Source organism: Balaenoptera borealis (genome assembly GCF_965194805.1).
Source record: "Balaenoptera borealis genome assembly, chromosome: 1".
NCBI lineage: Eukaryota > Metazoa > Chordata > Mammalia > Artiodactyla > Balaenopteridae > Balaenoptera > Balaenoptera borealis.
The window spans coordinates 179,485,765-179,505,259 of record NC_138860.1 but is presented as its reverse complement, the minus strand read 5'-3'; the positions used below and the strand labels follow the sequence as shown (position 1 = coordinate 179,505,259).

At 54.8% G+C, this 19,495-nt stretch overlaps 1 protein-coding gene across 2 annotated transcripts in view; it reads right to left on the bottom strand.

The window, feature by feature from the left end:
• The window catches only part of CAPZB (capping actin protein of muscle Z-line subunit beta), a 137,762-nt gene that overhangs the window by 24,572 nt on the left and 93,695 nt on the right, over window positions 1–19,495 (bottom strand). For both annotated transcript variants that reach the window (XM_082403052.1, XM_082403053.1), the window contains exons 3-4: window positions 17,554–17,675; window positions 11,407–11,520 (exon numbers count right to left, since the gene is read on the bottom strand). In XM_082403052.1, the coding sequence (XP_082259178.1) occupies window positions 11,407–11,520; window positions 17,554–17,675 (236 nt within the window). The remainder of the gene's footprint in view (window positions 1–11,406; window positions 11,521–17,553; window positions 17,676–19,495) is intronic.

The window sequence follows — 19,495 nt, the reverse complement described above, 5'->3', positions numbered from 1 at the left end:
CTTCAAAAGACCAGGTCACCAGGGCACAGCTCTGCGCTGGGTAAGCCAGGAGCCACAGGCAAGCCCCTAGGGTGGGCTGGCTATTTACCCGCACAGCCAATCACACTGAAGTGCCTGGGCGAGTCAGACCCTGAACCTGGATCAGCGAAAAGCCTGGGGTGTCAGTGACTCTCTTTTTCCCAGAGAGCTATGTCGTTTCCCCCTGAAATGCACTCCTCCACTTGACCAAAGTCAGCGTCACACATACAGATTCTATGACCATAAGTCTCCTACCTCAGGACTTCTGGGGAGGAGGAGACAAAAGGGAAAACATAATACTTCATACTCAAAATGACCTACTTCACAAAAGGAAAAAAAAAAAACCCAAAACCTATTTCAGCTCCTAAAGCTTTATGGAGTGTTTGAGGCTGGGGTGTGCGTGGAGACCAGGATGGAAACTTGTCTCAGGAATCTGGGCTGTAACCAGGCTTGGCCAACGCGGGGCTGCGCGTGTAACAGGGAAGCCGGGACTGGAATCGGCTTGGAGGTTGGCCCTCCCTCTTTCCCATCAAATCGCCTCCTGGGAGAACAGCTGGACTTGCGGCTCTAATACAGAGGCCCCAGCAGGTAATGAGTCACATGCCATGACCCCCACAAAAGAACCACAGCCAGCACAGATCTGCTGGGAGCAGGGTTCATTCAGACGTGGTCCTTTAGCCGAAAGTGGGCTGGGCAGCCTTCCCAGGACTGGGCAGGAGGCCGGAGCGGACGTGGATCTCTGGCAGCGTGATGACACCTGCGATTCGGAGGACGGGCAGTCACCCCCAAACCCAGACAAGTCGGTGCGGGGAGGGGGGCAGCACAAGGCCACACCCTTAGGTGCTGGAGTGTGAGCTTCTGCAGTCGGCTTCATTAAACAAAGCCAAGAGGAAGGCAAGGAATATTTATGCGGCACCAATGTGGTTTTCTCATTTGTAAGATGAAAACATTGGCTCTGAGGTTCACTACGGTCTCTCCCAGCTCTGACACTCCAGGATCAGGTGGCTGCATGAGGGCCGGTGTGAGGCAGACTCTGAGTGCCACAGCGCAGATTCCAAACATCTTAAGTTGACCAAAACTCTGCTTACACACCTCCAGTGACAGCCGTTTCCACCACGGTTTTCGGAACGCGTCCCAGAATCTGCCCACGGACACGGGACAGGTATTCTGTGGACATGCCTTCCAGCACACACAGGTGCAACAATCCCCAGAGCAAACATGCCGATCGGCTTAGGCATGCGCAACTTTAATGCCAGTTGCACTTAGACGTGCACATCTGGACCATGGCTGCGGCGCTTTACAGCCTCGCTTTACGAGGTTTTTATTTTTTTACTTAAAGAGGAATAATGAAGGCCTCTCTGGAAACAATGGTTCTGCTGCAGGGGCCGCCGAGCTGGCCTGGCACCTGACCACGCCGTCCGCACTGCATGCCACCCGTGAGCATCCTCTGCCTCTCCGTGCTACCCGTGAACACACTGCCCACCCTGGAGGATGTGGACGGTCAAGGCCTTCTGGAGTCGCCATCGCCATCGCCCAAGAGCTGCCGTTTTTGAGAACCCATTCTGTGTCAGGGGCTCTGCATACATTATTCTACAGTTAAGATGGTGGAAACCCAGAGAGCGAAAGGAATGCACCCAAGTCACACAGCTGAGAACTGGGGAGCTGGCTGCCCCAGAGCCACGTCCTGTTCTCATGGCCCTGGTTTAGCCTGTGAGGCTGGACTTAGGTAAATTCTCTCTCTCACATACACACACACGCCACTGTACACAATGCTGCCTCAAGGTGCAGGAGAAAGTCAGGGAAGGAAGGAAGGGGTACACCAAGTGGCCAGGAGTCTGGGCAACACCGAGAAGCCTGCACTGGGAGTTCTGGAAGGAGGGCCCTCCACTTCAGGGTGGCAGCAGAGGCCTGCTGGCTGAACCGCTGGAAGACCAGCCACCCTCGATCCTTGCACGAAGCAGCTTCCCTGGCAGCACAGGGTGCCCGGCAGCACCACCACCGCAGGAAGCCGGTCCTCGCTTCACCCCAACACGTGCAGCCACACGACCCGAAGCGTGACTGGCTGCCGTGCGGGGACAGAAACCCAGGAATCCTGGAGGAACCAGAGTCCTTGCTGCTGACTCGGGGATCATGTTTGTAAATGAGCTTGTTTTCTGCACGCTCCTGTTTTCCATTTAACTTTCTTCCAGCAGATGAAAAGCAGACAGTGCGTGCCAAGGCAAGCAGACCCTGGGCACGGCCTCAGGAGCCTGGCGAAGGGGACCCACGTGGACGCACCATCACTGGCCTCCAGGCTGGGGGGCAACGAGTGGCCTGTCTGGACCCTGCATGCATGGGCTCTGGGAACCGCAGGAAATGCCCCTGCTTCAGAGCAGGGCTCAGAGCAGCTGAGACTTACACCACGAGAGCAGGAAGCGACTCGACCCAACTCCCCACAAAGCAGACAGGGCTTCTCTCCACGCCTCTCCCACTCGATCAAAACAGCGCAGCTGAGGCGACCCTGGCTTCCCCCTTAGCTGCCTCCAGCACTCTCACACCGGCCCAAGACTGGCAGCCGGAGGCCCACAGCAGGCAGGGCGGGTTCTCAGAGGTCCTCCAAACGCATGGGTGAAGATACAAATAATGTATGTGGAAACCCAAACACTAATTACGCTGCCGACAAGCTCAGAGCCAGACACGACTTCCCCGCCTTTACCCCGCGGTCCCTGGGGCACAGGATGTGTAGCAAGCGGCACTGTGGCAGGGTCCCTCGGGAGACCTTCAGACACGGGAGAGAGAGGCCCTCCACCTCCGGGCAAGGGGGAAAAGGTTCACGCGGCGGGGGCCACCCAGACCTGTGTGAAGGGGCAGGCGGCCAGGCCGATGGCCAATCCCGATGGTCCAGGTCTCACCTGCCCCAGAACTTTCCTGAACGATTCCATCACCTCACGCTTACTCTGCTCAGTGCTTCCACCCATCTCCCAGCTGGGTTCTGACTCTGGACACCAAAGGTAACTTGGCCTGGCTGTTTCTGGTGGTGGGAAACACAGGGTAACCTCAAACCATACGTGTCACTCAGCCAGACTAGTGGGAGACCAGTCAGGACCAAGCAACCAGAATAAGAGGAGTCCGGGTCAGGGTCTTCCACCCCAGCCTCCAAACGGCTTCTGGAGGAATCTCTCAGCACGTACAGTCAGAGCTGTCCCACGTACCCCGGGACCCTCCAGACCCTTCCCCAGGCGCTGAGGACGACACCCCAGGCCTGCGCCGGACAAGGGCCCGCGCACCTCTCCCCACGGCTCCTGTCCCCTGGCCACACCAGCGAGCCCCTCCCCACCAGGTTACACGGCTGAGCCTGCCTCCCCACGGCCACCTGAGCTTCCACGATTCGCTAGGAGGACTCACAGGACTCAAAAGAGTCGTGCTTGCAGCCGTGAGTTATTCCAGGGAAAGGAGACAGGGCACAAGCTGCCGAGGGAGGGAACCGGGTAGAGGCTTCCAAGACCGCCCCTGCCCCGCCCCGGGGAGTCACACGAGGTGCGCCTAATTCCCCAGCGATGGGCCGGGACCGCGTGTGAAGTGCTGTCCCCGGGGAGCCCACCACCCCCACCCCGAGCCTCAGTGCCCAGGGTTCTTGCTGCTGAGCTCCTCTGCCTGGCACACACCGCAACTCCAGACTCCAGCACGGAGGCTGCAGTTCTGCATAAACCATAGCGTTTGCGCAACAGTTTCCACATCGTGACTGCTCCTATCAGGGAATGGAACAAAACCTCCCAAATCCAAGTTCCCAGATGCCAGCCAGGCCTGCTCTGACGATGCTCCTCTGCGACAGGGACGCCCGCTCCCGTCAACCCACGGCCCCTCCCCGGCCACTACTATAGATGCAGCGCCCAGTTTTTGGTCCTTCTCAGCACTTACCAAAGGGTGCGAGTCCTTTGTTCGTTTGTTCACTTCTTTCCCTGTGTACCTCCTCACGCCTGTTGGGCCCAAGGGGCCCGCCTGACCCACCCCCATGGCACCTGCAGTGCTCAGAGCACGGCAGGCTCTCGGGAAGTATTTGTGGCTCCATCCTAAGTACTCTCTCCCGTCACCGCAGATGGGAACTACTTCACTCCATTTCTGAAACAGATTTACTCAAGGTCTTGCTGCGGTCTATGGCAGAGCCCCACCAGAACCCGAAGCCTCCTAACGCGGCCTGCTGCCTCGCCACGTCTGCACCAAAACCGCCCCCCAGCCACAATCAAAAACACATCCACACAGGTCACTGCTGCAAGATGAGGATAATTCTGTCACACTTGAAGGTGCGAGTGGACACCGTGAGTGCAAGGTGAGCCTTGGGAACAGCGCCTGACTGACTGCCCTCACCCCCCACCCCCCCCCAACATGGGCAGTGGCACCTTGCTGACAGATAAGGAAACAGAGGCCAGAAAGTGGACCACTCGCCCCAAGTCAGTGAGTAAGGGCAGAACAGAGCATCAGGGCCAAGTCTCTTTCAAAGCCCAGCGCCTCCCCACTCTGCAGCCTGACCCAGATACAGTGACTTCTGCTGGGAGGTGTCTGTGCCTGCTGCCAGGGTGTCCCCACCGACCACCAGTTATCTGCTTCCCATACTTCGGCTACCTCCATTTCATCAGAAGGCCTCCCACTGCCACCTACGCGTCCCATCGGGACTGAAACACTGAAACTCTCCAGGCCCGATGCTCACATACCAGGAAGGGGTAGCCCCGGGGAGCCCAGGGTAAGAGGTCTGAGAAGGCAGCTGGGAACATGGAGTTTCAAGGACCCAAGAAACCAAGGCAACAAGCTTTTTCCTCACGGGAACACGGATGCCCTGCCCTCGCTGGGCTGGTGTCCCTCAAACGTCATCTGACAGAGGCGCAGAGAATGGAAGGAAGGAGTGGAAACAGCCACAACTGTGACCCGGTCCCAGCGGGGGAGAGGAGGCAGGGAGCCGGGGGAAGGCCCATCTGCCAGCGCCCGGCCGCTGCCGGAGAGGCTCGCGGGCTCTGGGGCTGCCACAGGGACGCCAGCCTTGTTTCACTCTGTAAACGTCTTCCAGACAAGAAGGGCTGATTAGGAAACCTAATTAAGGCTTTTGAAGATTATCTCAGACCTGAAGCAAGGAAGAACACAAAATGCCTTCCCGCCCCGCTCCTCCACCCCCTAGACTCTGGCCTTCGTTAAGCTTTGATTTCAATCAATTGCACACCCACTAAAATTAACTTATAAGGCCAATAAATTGCAACCGCATGTTTGAAGGTATTATCTGCTGCAAGCCAAGAGCCAAGGATCGCAGAGCACGGGGCAAGATGCCTGGCACAGATGGGAGCAATCATCTCTGAAAGAAAGCAGTGCCAACCCCTTCGGTTAGAACATCTGGTCTCAACAGAACCTGGGCCGACAGAGGACCCAGTGTGAAAGCCAGAGTGGGGAAGGTTTCCCATCTTCTCTGGGAGCCTGAAAACTCAAAGCACTGATCGTGGGGTTCATGGCAGCCAACTGGTGGCTCACACCACAAATAAGATGTTTCTCTGGCAGCTGCAAGTGCTGACCCTCTACTAAGTCTCTCCCAAGAACGATGGCTCACGTAGGTCACGTGATGAGGTTCTGTGACCGACGAGCTACCCCAGGCTTAAGGCCTGAGAAAGCAGAGACAACTCTGCCAAGAAAGCAGTGACCCTGTGAGCCAGCCACCCGAGAGGCGGCCCTTTCTGTGACCTCTCCCTACTCCCCAGGGGCTAACTGAGCCAGCCCATGAATTAGAGCCAGGAAACCATCTTGGGGCTTGGCAGAGAACGAGAGTAGCCTGGATGTCAGCGACCAAGGTGGGAGGGCTTGCGGGGAGAGAAGTGATGACGTCCCAGACGACTGGAGAGCTGATCAGGGCTTCCCCCAGCGCCAGCACTCCAGCAAAACCTGCCCATCATCTCCTGAGCATTTTTGGCAAATGGACTATTTTTAATCTAAAATCAGAGTTGTGCTATCAACGGTTGCTTAACAGTTATTCTCTTGGGGAAAAGTTACCACCACAATCCCTTTCTGTCACTGGTGACAGCAAAGAAGGAAATCAGTAAATGTGGGAGGGATGGGAGGATGGGAGGGTGAGAACGTGGCAGGGACCTGGGAGGAGCAGAGGGGAAGCCAGGAACTGGGGGGCTTCAAAGGAAATCATGCAGGACACACAGCTCACCTCCCTGGGCCCCTACGTGCCACTTGCCCACCTTGGGAAAGGAGTTGGGCTCCAAATTGCTGGCACTTTTAAGCTATATGGAGAAATGCTGTGCACAGGCAGGAGAGAGGGGGGCCACATCCCCACCGGAGCTGTAAGCCAGAGGGCCTGTTGGTCAGTGTGTCCCTGGCCTGGCCCCTCACTCGGACCATACCAGTTCCATATCCTAATTCCCTACAAAGTCAAAACCTTTACAGCCCCAGGGATCAAAGCCCAGAGCCAGAGGACAGAAGCCAAGGCTTTCCCTCAGGACGCTGGGGAAGAAGCTTTACTCTCTCACGGCAGAGAGAAGCCTCCGTCGCCTGGCCTGGATTGTGTCTCAGCTGGCTCCATGCTCCCCGAAGTCTCCTTCCACTCATCTTGGTAAGGAGAACGTCAGGAGTAAGAACAGGCTGATGGGCCAGGACCAGCCCAGGAGGAAGGGGAACCAGGAAGCTGTCTTCACTACCGTGTCCACAGGTTCAGTCTTAAGGCACAGCCAACAGCTGGGGAGGGGGAGAGGTCCACGCCGGAGGAGGACCTGGCAGGAAAGAGCACCTTAGGCCTCTCTTTTTTGTTTTGTTTTTATCCTGTTGGGTTTTTTTTTTTCCTTTTTTCCCTGTGCCACACAGTTTGTGAGATTTTAGTTCCCCAACCAGGGGGTTGAAGCCGGGCCCTCAGCAGTGAGAGCGCAGAGACCTAACCACTGGACCGCCAGGGAAGTCCCCGTTTTTCTTCTGTCGACCCTCCAGCCCTTCAGAAGCCAACAAATCTCTGTGAGCTGAGTTCAGCGCGGCCTTCCCAGGGTAGAGCGAGGGTCCTTCCTGCGAAGAGTCAGGGAACAAGAAGCCCCCGAAGGCTCCTTACAGCAGCTGCTCCACGCAACACAAGGGGTTTCTAATTCTAAGCCCGAGGGCCAGAGTCTGGCAGCTTTCAGTCATTTGAGGGGGGGAGTGGTCGAGAGGCCGGAGCACAAGCCAAACTCAGTCCTAACTCTGCAGTCCATCAGGGTCCCAGAATTCACAAACACCGCGTCGTCAGGAATAAAGTCGGGGTCAGTACAGGGGATGGGCCTGCTCCGCACAGTCCTCAACCCCCGGGGGGCGCAGGCCGAGCCCCACTTCGGAGCGGGGCACCCTGGAGCGGCGGCCGTCCGCATCCAGCCCTCCTGGGAGCAATGGTGTGCCCGTCCTCTCCTGGCGGCGTCCTTTCAGTCACTCTCTCTTCCTTCTGGCAGGGGTGGGTCTGCCCGAGGCTCCGGCACCCCTCGGCAAGCCCAGGACACAGGCCATCTTCCCGGCTGCTCGGGCGGCAACTCGGCAACCAGAGCCAGCAGACGTTGAGGCAGTATCGGGGAGCCTCTCCTCAGAGGAACCGCTGCCTGAGCCCACGTGTCCACGTGAAAGGCAGGCAGGTGGAAGAATCCACGGAGGAGCGCGGTGGCTTCCTTCACTGGGATGACAGCAAAGGAGTCTTCCTTCCTGTGGGAAGAGGTCTATACTGCGGAGGGGCAGGGATGAAGGATAAAGAGGAAGGCATGACCTACTGCCCCTGCCTCCCTTGGAACAATCTGGTCCCTAGAAAACCTGGAGCAACCACTGGCCTGTGCTGCTCAAGGCCTCCGAGCCCCTCGCTAATCTCCGCCTGCTCCAGAACCACAGGGAGAAGAGCTCAGGCTCTGGCCCTGCCAAGGTCACTGACATGGCCACTAACAAGTCACAGGGCACTCTGACGACGGGGACTTCCAGAGGTGAGCAAGGTACTGGGAGGGAGGGGGCAGGGAAGGAGGAAGGAGGAAGGGAAAGGAAGGAAAGAAAGAAAAAGGAGACTCGCATTCGTAATTATTAGACCAGAAATGAGTTGGCTCATCAAGTGTGGTCCAGCTGGGAAAACGGTCCTCACGTACGGCCTCAGGAGGGGGCGTCCTCAGGACACTGATAACACAGGGTGCTTTGAAACTGCTGACTCTGGTTGCCCAATGACAGCTCTAGCCAGCCCGGTGGCCTGAGGTTGCTGTGACAGGGAGAACTGGGCCTCCCCTCACATACAAGGGCACGAAGGGCCTCCTGCCCTCCTCTGTGGGCGCCGCCCACAGGCCTTGTACCCTCTCCTCCCCCACGGAAAAGCACACGGATGCCGCTGGGGACAGACGGCATTCTCTGGGCCAGGATTCCACCTCTACAGACCATCCCAGAACCTCCGGGGCTGGCTTGTCCTGTTAGATCCGCCACTGGGTGGAGGAAGCTGTCCTGTCCCCCCCCCCCCCCCGCCAAAGCCCCCGCAGCCCAGCTCACCTTTACAGGAGAGTGCAGGCCCATGCACAGCCCCAGAGAAATACGGGTCATCAAGGCTTAACGCCACCTTCAAAGTGGACGTTCGCCCAGGCAGGGGAGCCTTCTCAGGAGGCGGTGCAGAGAGTCGGACATAGGGTATGAGCCCAGCTCCTGCCCTTTCCTAGCGGGTTAACCACCTGGAGGACTTCTCTGCGCATCGGTTTCATCGTCTGTTAAATGAGGTAACTCCCACTTACCCTACAGAGTCGCTGCAAGGACTGGGGGATCACAGTGAAGACTTTTTAATGGTGATGGGGAAATGCTCACGATGTTAGGCCAGTCAAGACCCCATAGAAGGCACGCGTATAAGACTGACCACGTGTCATTATACACGTGAACCAGCGAGACAGGAGGGAGAAAGGAGTCAGAGACGACACCGGCCTCTTCCCCGGGCCTGGCCCCAAACGGCAGCACAGGGCACCAACACGTCTGCATTGCTTTATTCGGGAAATCAGAGCCCAAATGTTTAGCCTCTAAGAAATCAGAACCAGCCTCGTTCTGATCCTTGGAGACGCCGGCACAGGCAGCCCTCTGCCCAGACCGCTCCTTTCCGGCCCAGGCGCCAGCCCTCAGCTCCAGCGTCAGCTCCCAGAGCGGCATTCCCAACCCCCCACTACCCACTGAAAGCCCGAGTCACTCCCTGTCCCATCACCATCACCGTACCAACTTGTTTGCACTCTATTGTTTGTCCTCCCACAGTGGACGCACCGTGCGGGCAGGGACGTGGTCCTCCGTATTCAAGGCCGGCGCCCCAAGACTTGGCAAGCAAACACTCAAATGTCAGTCAGGTAAATGGATAACTGTTGGATTCTGGAGTTGGATAAGGATGGTTTCATACTGGACCATAACATGCGAAATACGTTACTGGCTGTGTGAAGTTGGGCAAGTGACTTCACCTCCCTGAACCTGTCAACTCATTTGTAAAACGGGGACAATCCTCTTGCACAGGCTGATGTGAAAATCAAATAAGACCAATAGGCAGTGAACACTGGGCTCGCCCAGCCACTGGCTGGTAACTGCTGTTATCACCACTGCTATCTTATTATCAATATTGTCACTATCCCATGAAACTGATTCCACTTGGGAATTCTTATTTAGCCGCTGGATAGGCTTCTTGCCAAATGGCCAGGTAAGACCAACTACAAATAAACCAGAGATGACAGCAACGAGGAAATCTCTCAGCATCACTGGAGGAGGAGCTATTCTACCACAGGGCAAAGTTCTAGACATAAGAACTCTTTAATCAGTGAATTCACTCTAACGGTGAAAATCAATAAGTTGTGGAAACTTCAGGCAAATATGGACTCAAGTCCTAGCTCTTTGCCTCTGCGTCCTGTGGTGAGTCATTTAGCCCCTGGGAACCTCAATCTCCTCATCTGTAAAAAAAAAAGGAAAATCATCTCCCCCAGAGGTTCTTGAAAGGATTAAAGATAATGTATATACAATACTGGCACATGACAGGTACCGCAGATAAAGCTGAGTCACACAGCGACGCATTCGGGGGCTACCGAAATGTTCAGGGCCCTGTGCTCATGGTTTCCTCAGAGCTTCTGCTTGTGTGTTGTGGGTCTTTTTGTCTGTCCGTGTGTCAGACTGAGAAGTGTCACTTTTCCTCCCAAACCAGCTTCTAAAGTAAATTCTTTATTATATGCGTTATATCAAATCTGCTAAAAACTGGAAAACCACGCCAACTGTCTGCAAGATGGAGACCTGAAACTCCTTCTCGAAGCGTTAACAACACCAGCTTTCAGACAATGGTTTCAGCCGTTCAGATGCTTCGTTTCTCTCATTTCCATTTTCTTGCCTATATCCTAGGTCAGGTCAGGGAGGGCACCCTGTAGACCGAAGGCCAATTCCCACCTCCCTCAAGGCTCAAGAGATGGTTTTACATTTTTAAAGGATAATATATACATAAAAAAGAAAGAACAAAGAAAAAGTGATAGAGACTTGTGTAGCCTGTAAAGCCTAAAATGTTTACTATCTGGCCCTTTACAGAAGTGGATGCCACGCCCTCCCCTAAATGACTGAATTTGTACTGAGGTAGCACTGCATGTATTACAGTGTTGTTACATTTTCAATACAGAACTTAGTTAAAAATGAGATTCTACGGATTAAGAAGAAACGCTTCAGAGGATAACCTGCTTTGGAGCCTTTCCTTGCAAGGCGGATTAATGAAGTGGCCACCTTTCTGGTGGCGTGGAGGGACTGGACGGAGGCAGAAAGCAGACGCAGCGAAAACGCTTCCCAAAGTGCAGGCTGAGGCCCCCAACAACTCGGGAGTCAGCAAACTGTTGGCTCAGAGGTGGCTGCCCAAGGCCCACTGTTTAAGGACCTCGACTCCTCCCGCCCTGGTGACTGGTCTGGGAGCAGGGGCCCTGAGCTCCAGGTAAGAACAGAGGCAGGGCAGGCAGTGCAGTGCAAACCAGAGGGGCCTCTGGAGACAGACGGAGCCGGGTTTGATTCCCCACTCTGCCTCTTGCCGTGGACGAACACCTTAATCTTTTTGAACTTTGACTTCTTCATCTGGGAAATGGGGACTAAAACAGTGACCACATTTGTGAGGATTTACGGATTTACGATGATGTGTATGAAATATCTGGCACTGAGTCTTGCACACAGGAGGTGCTGTCCCAATGGCACCTGCTGTTCCTGAGAGGCACGACGCAGAGTACTGCCCGGGCAAGGCAGCAGCCTCTCACGACTGACCCGATGACCACACTCGGGCCCAGCACCCTGCTGGGGGGTGCTCAGAACTTTTACTAGTTAGGCCAGCCAGGTGGCAGGTCTAAGGGAGACGACTTGGCCTCGCGTTTCATCTATGAACTACCTATCAAAAGAGCTGCGGGGCAAAGGGCGTCCGTAACTCACAGGTCTCGGTACTGGTCAAAGGCATTGTTGGCTTCCACCTCCAGCTTCCTCAGCCGAGCAGAAGGCATGGCCCCGTCTTCCAAAGGGGGGTCATACTTGTTACTCCACGGTGACCTGGCGGGGAAAAGGAGAAGGAGATCACATGAATCATTCCAGCGAGCCATCGGTCCAAGCCCCAGCTTCTGAAATTTCAGAGGAAAAGCCATTATCCACAGGCCCTGGGCATAGACACGGCTTTCTCAAGGTTTGCAGAGCAACGGCTCAGATTCCATCTGACCTGGGTATGAACCCCAGGCTCCAACTCTCACCAGCTGTGCATCTCCAACAGGTGTCTTGACTTCTCTGAGCCTCCCTTTCCTTATGTGCAAACTGAGACTACTATCTACCCACAGGGCTGCTTTGAGGAGCAAAGGAGAAAAGTATTGATACATCAAGTGCCTAGATTAGAGACGGGCATATAGTAAGTGCTCAACAAATGTGACTTCTTTCTCACCCTTTTTAAAATTTTCCTTTGTTCTCACCATTGTTTTGATCAACAGAGGCCCCTCTCTCCTCCCTGGCCTGCTGGCAGCTCTGGAGAAACTCTTACTCCTCAAAGATCTTCTTACACGATTAAGGATTAAGAAGAGAGCTGTCAGTTATGGAAGCAGCAAGAGAGGCAGAGAGCCAGCCCCATGGGGACAGGCTGACCACACGTAAGAAAGCCTGAGGGACAGAGTTCTCCCCGTGAACAGAGGACGGCCTTCCAGCCTCCAAGGGCTGCGCACACAAAGAAGACTGTGAAGTAATGAGAACCAGTCTCACTTTTTCCAGCCCAAAGTCTTGCTGCATTTTTTAAAATGTATTTTGCCACATCAGGAAAGCATTTAATCACAGAGAGTGCTGGAAGGGGGGTTATAAGGGAAATAGCCACTCATTAATTCCCGCAGGTGGAGTTCACAGAGCTGGGGGTTCAAAGAAAGAGAATTAAAAAGGTGAGGGGGGGGGCCTGCCTGGTGGCGCAGTGGTTAAGAATCCACCTGCCAATGCAGGGGACATGGGTTCGAGCCCTGGCCCGGGAAGATCCCACATGCCGTGGAGCAACTAAGCCCATGCGCCACAACTACTGAGCCTGCGCTCTAGAGCCTGTGAGTCACAACTACTGAGCCCACGTGCCTAGAGTCCGTGCTCTGGAACAAGAGAAGCCACCGCAATGAGAAGCCCGTGCACCGCAACAAAGAGTAGCCCCCACTCGCCGCAACTAGAGAAAGCCTACACGCAGCAACGAAGACCCAACACAGCCAAAAAAAAAAAAAAAAAAAAAAAAACAAGGTGAGACGGTAAAAGAAAGGAGGAGAGGACAATATGGAATTCGGACAAAGTCCTTCACATTGTGGGGCATAAACACCTCGACACGTCCACGTTAAGAAACCCCACTGCCTCTCCCGTTTCCCCGCACTGACGACACCACTTCACATCACTGAGAACTCCAAAGAACCTTCTGATTTGGGATTGCTGGTAAGGGAAAAAAAGGCATCACCGCCTCCTGAAGCCCAGTTTTAGCTAATTCTGTGCACAGACATCTTTCTTCGTGGTAACTGATGCCTGGCACCTACTGCAACAGGTCACGTCAAGTCAGCTGGGCGACCTCCGCTCCCAGCCACCCTCAGGCAGGGGTCCCCGCTTTCTTGGCTGGTGGGCCACAAAGGTAAGTGGGGGAAGAGTTGCTGTGCTTGGTGTCCCAAAAGGGCCTCATGCAGCAGCTGCCCAGGCCACCTCAACACAGAAGGTGCTTGGAAACCCTTCTTTCCACACCAGCCCCTGACCTCCCTCACCAGTGTCGGGAGAGACTGTGCAGCAATGGGCTGAAACGCTCCCCACGGCCCCGCGACCAGCAGCCAGCTCTTGTGGTCACACTGGGTTGTGCACAGGCCACAGCAAACCAAGGGCTGTTGGACAAGCCAGGACCCCACCTGGCTCGAGGAGCAGGCGAGAAGCCGGCGCCGGGCACCCTCTCACGCTCCCCGAGGCCTCTCCCTCCCTGGGCAGGGCTGACACGTCCGTTATCGCTGCGTTCACCCCTCAGAACAGTGCTGCCCGACAGAACTTTCCACGACAACAGAAATGTTCTGTATCTGCGCTGTCCAAAACGGTAGCCACGAGCTTCATGTGGCTCCTGAGTGCTTGTGTGACCGAGGAACCAAATTTTAAATTTTACTGAACTTGAATTCGTTTAGACAGTCAACTTTAGAACCTCAGCTCCCAGAGGGCAAGAGCTGTGTGTGTCTTGCTCTCCACTGTTTGCTCAGCGCCTGGAACAGTGCCTGGTGCTCAACCACATGCTCATGAGAAAAAAAAAAAAGGCAGAGGAACGAGTGAATGATCTCGCACCCAACACAAAGCAGAAGTGACCACTGCCCCTGCCTGTCCCCTCACTCCCACACAGATGTTGGTTCCTGCAGCGGGCACATCCCCGCCCTTGACAACAAGAGCGCTCCAGGCAGAAGCTTGTGCAGTCTGCCCTCGCGCCCCAGCACCCAACACAGAGCTCGTGGGCTGAAGCCTGCCAGCGCGGGGTGGGGAGGAAGGGGCACCCGGCAATCCTGCTGGTGCTCCTCCAAACCAGCAGAGAGGGAGCAACTTTCTGCTTTTTCTGCTGAGGGACACCTAAGCATTAAAAAAAAAAAAAAAAAAGAAAAAGAAAGAAAAAAGAAAATCAACGAAGACCTCTTGCCAGATCCAGAGACAAAGATGAAGTTGCAGAGTGCTGTCACCACCGCTATTTATTTGTAAACTAGGCTTGGTACCTCACCTCCACTCACCAAGGGGAGTGCAGAGGAATCTGAGCGAGAGAATCGAAACTCCCCACCTGCCCTGCGGCTCCTCAAGACCCCAAGACTCTCCTCAGCACACTCCGCGGTCTGACCTTCGTTTCCACGGTTACAGAGCCATTGCTGTCCTGGGGGCCTGGAAGTCCCACCCCTACTGGCTTTCATTTAAAGGCGACCTGATTAGACATAAGAGCCGATCTCTCTTGAAGACTGGGGGTCTGGGATTTTCAAGACACATCTCTCCCTGCTCACAGACGACAGCATTTCAAGCCGTTAGTCCTGGAGCCGGGGTAATTGTAGCTGGGGGAAAAATCATAACATTACCCAGAATATCCTGAGTGGAAGGGGCACTCAGAACACATTTAAGAGCTTAAATGGAGGCCATTTGAAAAAAGACAGATGGACAGGAACGCTTAGATTTCAAAAGCCAGGCCTTTCATTTCCCTCAGAGAATGCTTTTTGTTTCGGCTAACAGGTTTCAAACAGTGCTGCTGCAAACCGTCACACCATAAGGGTCTTATTTAAGCAAACGATCAGACACAGGACAGAAATGTGTGGAGAAACTCGGAAGACCTTGAAGTTTTATACCGAGAAGAGAAAAAAAGGAAAGCCCTGTGCCCTGACACCCTGGGCTCCTCTTCAGCTGAAGACCCCCAGGCCCCCTACGGAGCCCCAGGAATGTAGGTGGGAGCCAGCAGGGCGACCTGGAGGTACCACATCCTGGGAAAGCCTGGCCTGGGCATGGACTGGAAATGATTTCAGCCTTTCACAGGCTGCTGGACAACAGCTGCCTCACACAGCAAGCCCAAATTTTCAGGTGGAAAAAAGAAATACGACGACGATGTTGAAGAAGCAAGACTCAGCTCCAGGCCCCCCTCTTGCAGGGTGCCTCCCCTGAACCCCATGCCTGGTGAAGCCACTCATCCTTTGGCTGTGGGCTCCCTGGCCTGTCAGCCCACGTGGCACCCTCAGGGACCTCTCCCTTGGTGAGGACTAGACCCGGCCCTATGCCCACAACCCGGACAGTGGCTGGCCCTCCCAGGCTGAGCCTGATCTGCCTCAGGGCTTGTCTCACCACCTTGGAGCTGGATGCCCACCTCTGCACCTCCATCTCCACACAGACCTCCGGGAACTCAGACTACCCACAGCCTAGCTGACTCCCCACGTCCACCCGGTGGGCATCTGAAGCCTAAAATGCCTCCAAACCAGTCCTTCCTAGAGCCTTCCTCACCTCGACAGTCAGTGACCCCACCTTCCAGCTGCTCATCCGCCCCACCCCCGCACCTGCAAACACTGCTGGCTCTACTTTTAAAACCTGCCTCAAACCCGACTACCTCTCCCCATCTCCGCTCTAGTCTCCAGTCTAGGTTAGACCAAAATACATTCTTTACCTGACCTCCATTTGAAACTAGGAAAGGGACGTGATCACATGACAGTCGTCTAGTCTTGTTTAAATAGTATGAATTCTTTGTAATTTCTCCCAAGTTCTGTGCTGTTCAGCCCTTCACACGTGTTATTTCTTTCAACCCCCAAGTGCCCCGAGCCAAGCCCTGTGGCCCTGACCTTCAAGGCCTCTGGCCTCACCTCCTAGCCCTGGCCTCCCCTCATTGCTGTCTGTCTCCCACTCGGGCCTCCCTGCCAGGCTCCATCTTGACAGCTCACCCCACCCAAGGCCTTTAAAGGGGACACTTCTCCCAGACCTGCGCCGGGACTGAACCTTCTCACCCTTAAGTCTCATTTCACACTTGACTGCCAACGCCAGAGCCTTCCCTGTTTACCCCTCCGCCTCTCCCTCCCCTGGTCTTCCATTATTTTCTTTATTTGCTCTTCAACAATATATTCTGTTTATGCAGCTGCTGACTCCCTGGATTCCTCACTAGGACACAAGCGCCACAGAAGAGTGACTCAGTGTCTGACACACGAGTGCCTGCTCACAGAAACGTGTCACTGAGCATCCTGTTAGAAAAATGAACACTATCAGCCTCCACTTAATACATGAGAAAACTAGAGTCCAGAGACAATAAGTAATTTGTCAAAGTTCCCGTCTGCTCAAGGGGGCAGTGCTGGTTTGGAGCCCATGTCGGCTACCTCCAGCCAATTTCTCCTACTTTCATTTCTCAGGCCCCAACCCCTCCCCCAAAAGAGCATGAGGCCAAAGCGCTAAGACTCAGCCCAGGTTCTGCGGCTTCTAAAAAAACCTATAGCCTACGGCATTCCTCCACCATTCTCCAAGGTACTGACTACAGCCATCCATCACAGGAATAGTGGATGGGTGGAGGGATTCCCAGTCTTTTTTAATATTAAGAACTCCTAGGCACCCTTAAAAACCTAGCTCGGGCATCATCTCCTCCGGGAAGTCTTCCTGGAGTCAACCTCGGCCTTCTCTATGCTACCCTCAATAAGCTTGGCCCTGGCTGCAGGAATCACGTCACACAGTAATCAGCTCCTGGGTGCATCTCCTGTTCTAGACCACGGATCACCCAGGGCAGGGATGCAAGTCGACTTAGTTATTCACAGCCCTGGACAGGGTGATGGAGAGAGAAAGGAGAGCTGCACATCAGACAGACGAGCTTCATTCACATGCCCTTAAGCACGCAGGCCCTCCCTGGGCTCGGGATTCCTGTCATGGACACACCCTGGACCTTCTCCTTTGCAGGATTTGATGTGATTTTAATGAAGCAGCTTGCTGGAGGTTCTTTCTTTTTTTTTTAAATTAATTAATTTATCTTTGGCTGTGTTGGGTCTTTGTTGCTGAGTGCGGGCTTTCTCTAGTTGCGGCGACGGGCTACTCTTCGTTGTGGTACGTGGGCCTCTCATTGCGGTGGCTTCTCTTTATTGTGGAGCAAAGTCTCTAGGCATGCAGGCTCTAGAGCACAGGCTCTAGAGCACAGGCTCAGTAGTTGTGGCACACGGGCTTAGTTGCTCTGCAGCATGTGGGATCTTCCCGGACCAGGGCTCGAACCCATGTCCCCTGCACTGGCAGGCGGACTCTCAACCACTGCGCCTCCAGGGAAGTCCCTGTTGTTGTTGTTTTTTACCAACATCCCTCTCCTATTAGACTGTAAGCCCCACCAGGGCAGGGGCTTCTTGTTCACTGCTGCATCTCCAACGCCCAGTGGGGGTACTCCACAGACATCTTCTGGTCGACTGGATGGAATGATGGATAGAAGGGAGGGAGGGAGGGAGGGAAGGAGAAAAGCCTAGCAGAAGCACAAGCAGAAAGAAGGCTGATGGGCTGTCAGATGTCAAAGCTCAGTAGTCCCTGAGCTGCTGCAGCAGTGGCAAGCGGCTGTGGCGGGCGCGGCATGCCTGCTGCATTCGTGGGGCAGGAGCTCACCTATAGGAGTCCCCATCTCTGTTGTAGTCACACAAAAGGTAATCCTTTCCCACCACCTTGTCTCTGGCGATTTTCAGTGGCTGGTCAACAGAAGACAGGAGATCTTCACATAGACTGGGGACCTGGCAGAGAGAGAGGAAAAGTCAGAACAGAGGTTAAAATAACACATCAAACCCAGGTTGGCTAACGGCATCTGTAGCCACACCGTGGTCAGCATATTTAACATCTGGCCCTTGGTAGCCTGCCAGAATTATGGGCCTGTTCTTTTCTTTTCCACATGTGTCTGACACCAACTGTGTCCCTCTATAAAGAAACCTGTTCTTGAATTACAGTGGAGCGTGATTTCCAATACAGCCTTCCTTCCAAACTGCGCGCAGCTTTTAATTACCTGGTCGCCAGGGTGGTCTAGTAACGTACGAACGTGCTTGGTATTGGTCTCTGGTGGGCAAAGCACAAGCTGAAGCCCCGAGAAGAAGGTAAACACTTTAAACACACAGGAGTCCAGAGAGCTCTGAGAAGAAGAGCCAGTCCGTGCTGAGAGCTCCCACAGGCTCCCTTGCTGGGTGGAGTTTCCAGTACTTTACAGGACCCCAGCCAAGCGTTACCAGGTTGGCTGACGTTGTCAACCCTACCTGCTGCAAAGGTAGCTTCCCACGGTGCCGAGCTCCAGCTGCTGTGCTCAGGCTCACCCTCCTGGGCCCCTCACTGAGGAGGGGGGCCCTTGGGTGGGGGGCGGGCAGGGCTGAATCCCAGGGCAGATGCTGCTGAATCGGACACAGAGCCCTGGTAGGAAGCAGGCCTCTGGCCTCCTCCTCCCAACTCAAACATCAATTTCCACCGAAATATTCCAGGAAGGGAGGGCAGCGCTCTCCAAAATGGATTCCTTCAGGCTTGAGTCACTTCCATGCTGTATTTTCAATGTGCTGACTTATTCGTTTCATGGGCCCGGGTTTACGGAGGCCCCACCATATCGTTTACCCGACAAGCGGCTGCCAACTGCACCAATAACCCTTCCAAATGGAAAAGTTAAACCATGTGGCAAGACACCCAAAGAGCAGCTCAGCAGAGGGGCGGCCAGCCACGGCAGTTCCCGTGCTCTGCCGGAAGACCCTCGCCACCACCAGAGAGGCACGGATGGGGCCACAGCCACCTCGGAGACCACCAGCCTCCATGGGCTTCTCGAGGCATCTCTGCTGATGGTGGGGTGCCTCCGAACTCCGCCTGGAAGGTGCCGTCTGGCACACGTGTGAGACGGTGACCTTCCTGGTGACTCACAGCCGTTTCTCATACGCTGAGCAGCACCGGGCAGCCAGCCCCCCGAGACACACACACCATTAACCCCTGTCTGCAACGTGCTTATTTCAGAACTCCTTCTGGATGCAACGCCCATCTGTGTACTCACCTCCCCAAGTAGAAAGACATACAAACAAAATGGGGCCGTTTTCAGTTAGTTTGGTGCTGAGAATACCAAGCCTCTGCCACGTATCATGCACTATGCTGGGCCCTTTACAGATGGCATACTGTCTACCGGAAGCTCACATTCATCTTGTGAAGTAGTTATTTTCCCCGTTTTACAGATTAGAGAACTGAGGCCCGGAGTCGTGAGGTTGCCCAACGCCCACACAAGAAGAAAGCAGTAGAGAGAGAAGTCTCCCCCTCTGACCGGAACTCTGGTTTAACGGACAGCTGAGAGGAAGAAGAGCACACGCCAAAGGCACACTCTGCTGGGAAATGACCCCCTCGCACCCAACCCCTGTTCAGCTATGGAACCCTTCACCTGGAAAAAAAAGTCCAGATCAAGGCAAGGAAGATTTTAACAGCTTCCACCCAAGGCAGCTGGGATTTGAAGTGGCCTTGCTTTCCTGTCGTTGGCCAAGTGCAAGGGCCCTGGGCACCTATGTGCCCGCCTATCACGTTACAGCCTTTCCCTGCCATCACTATT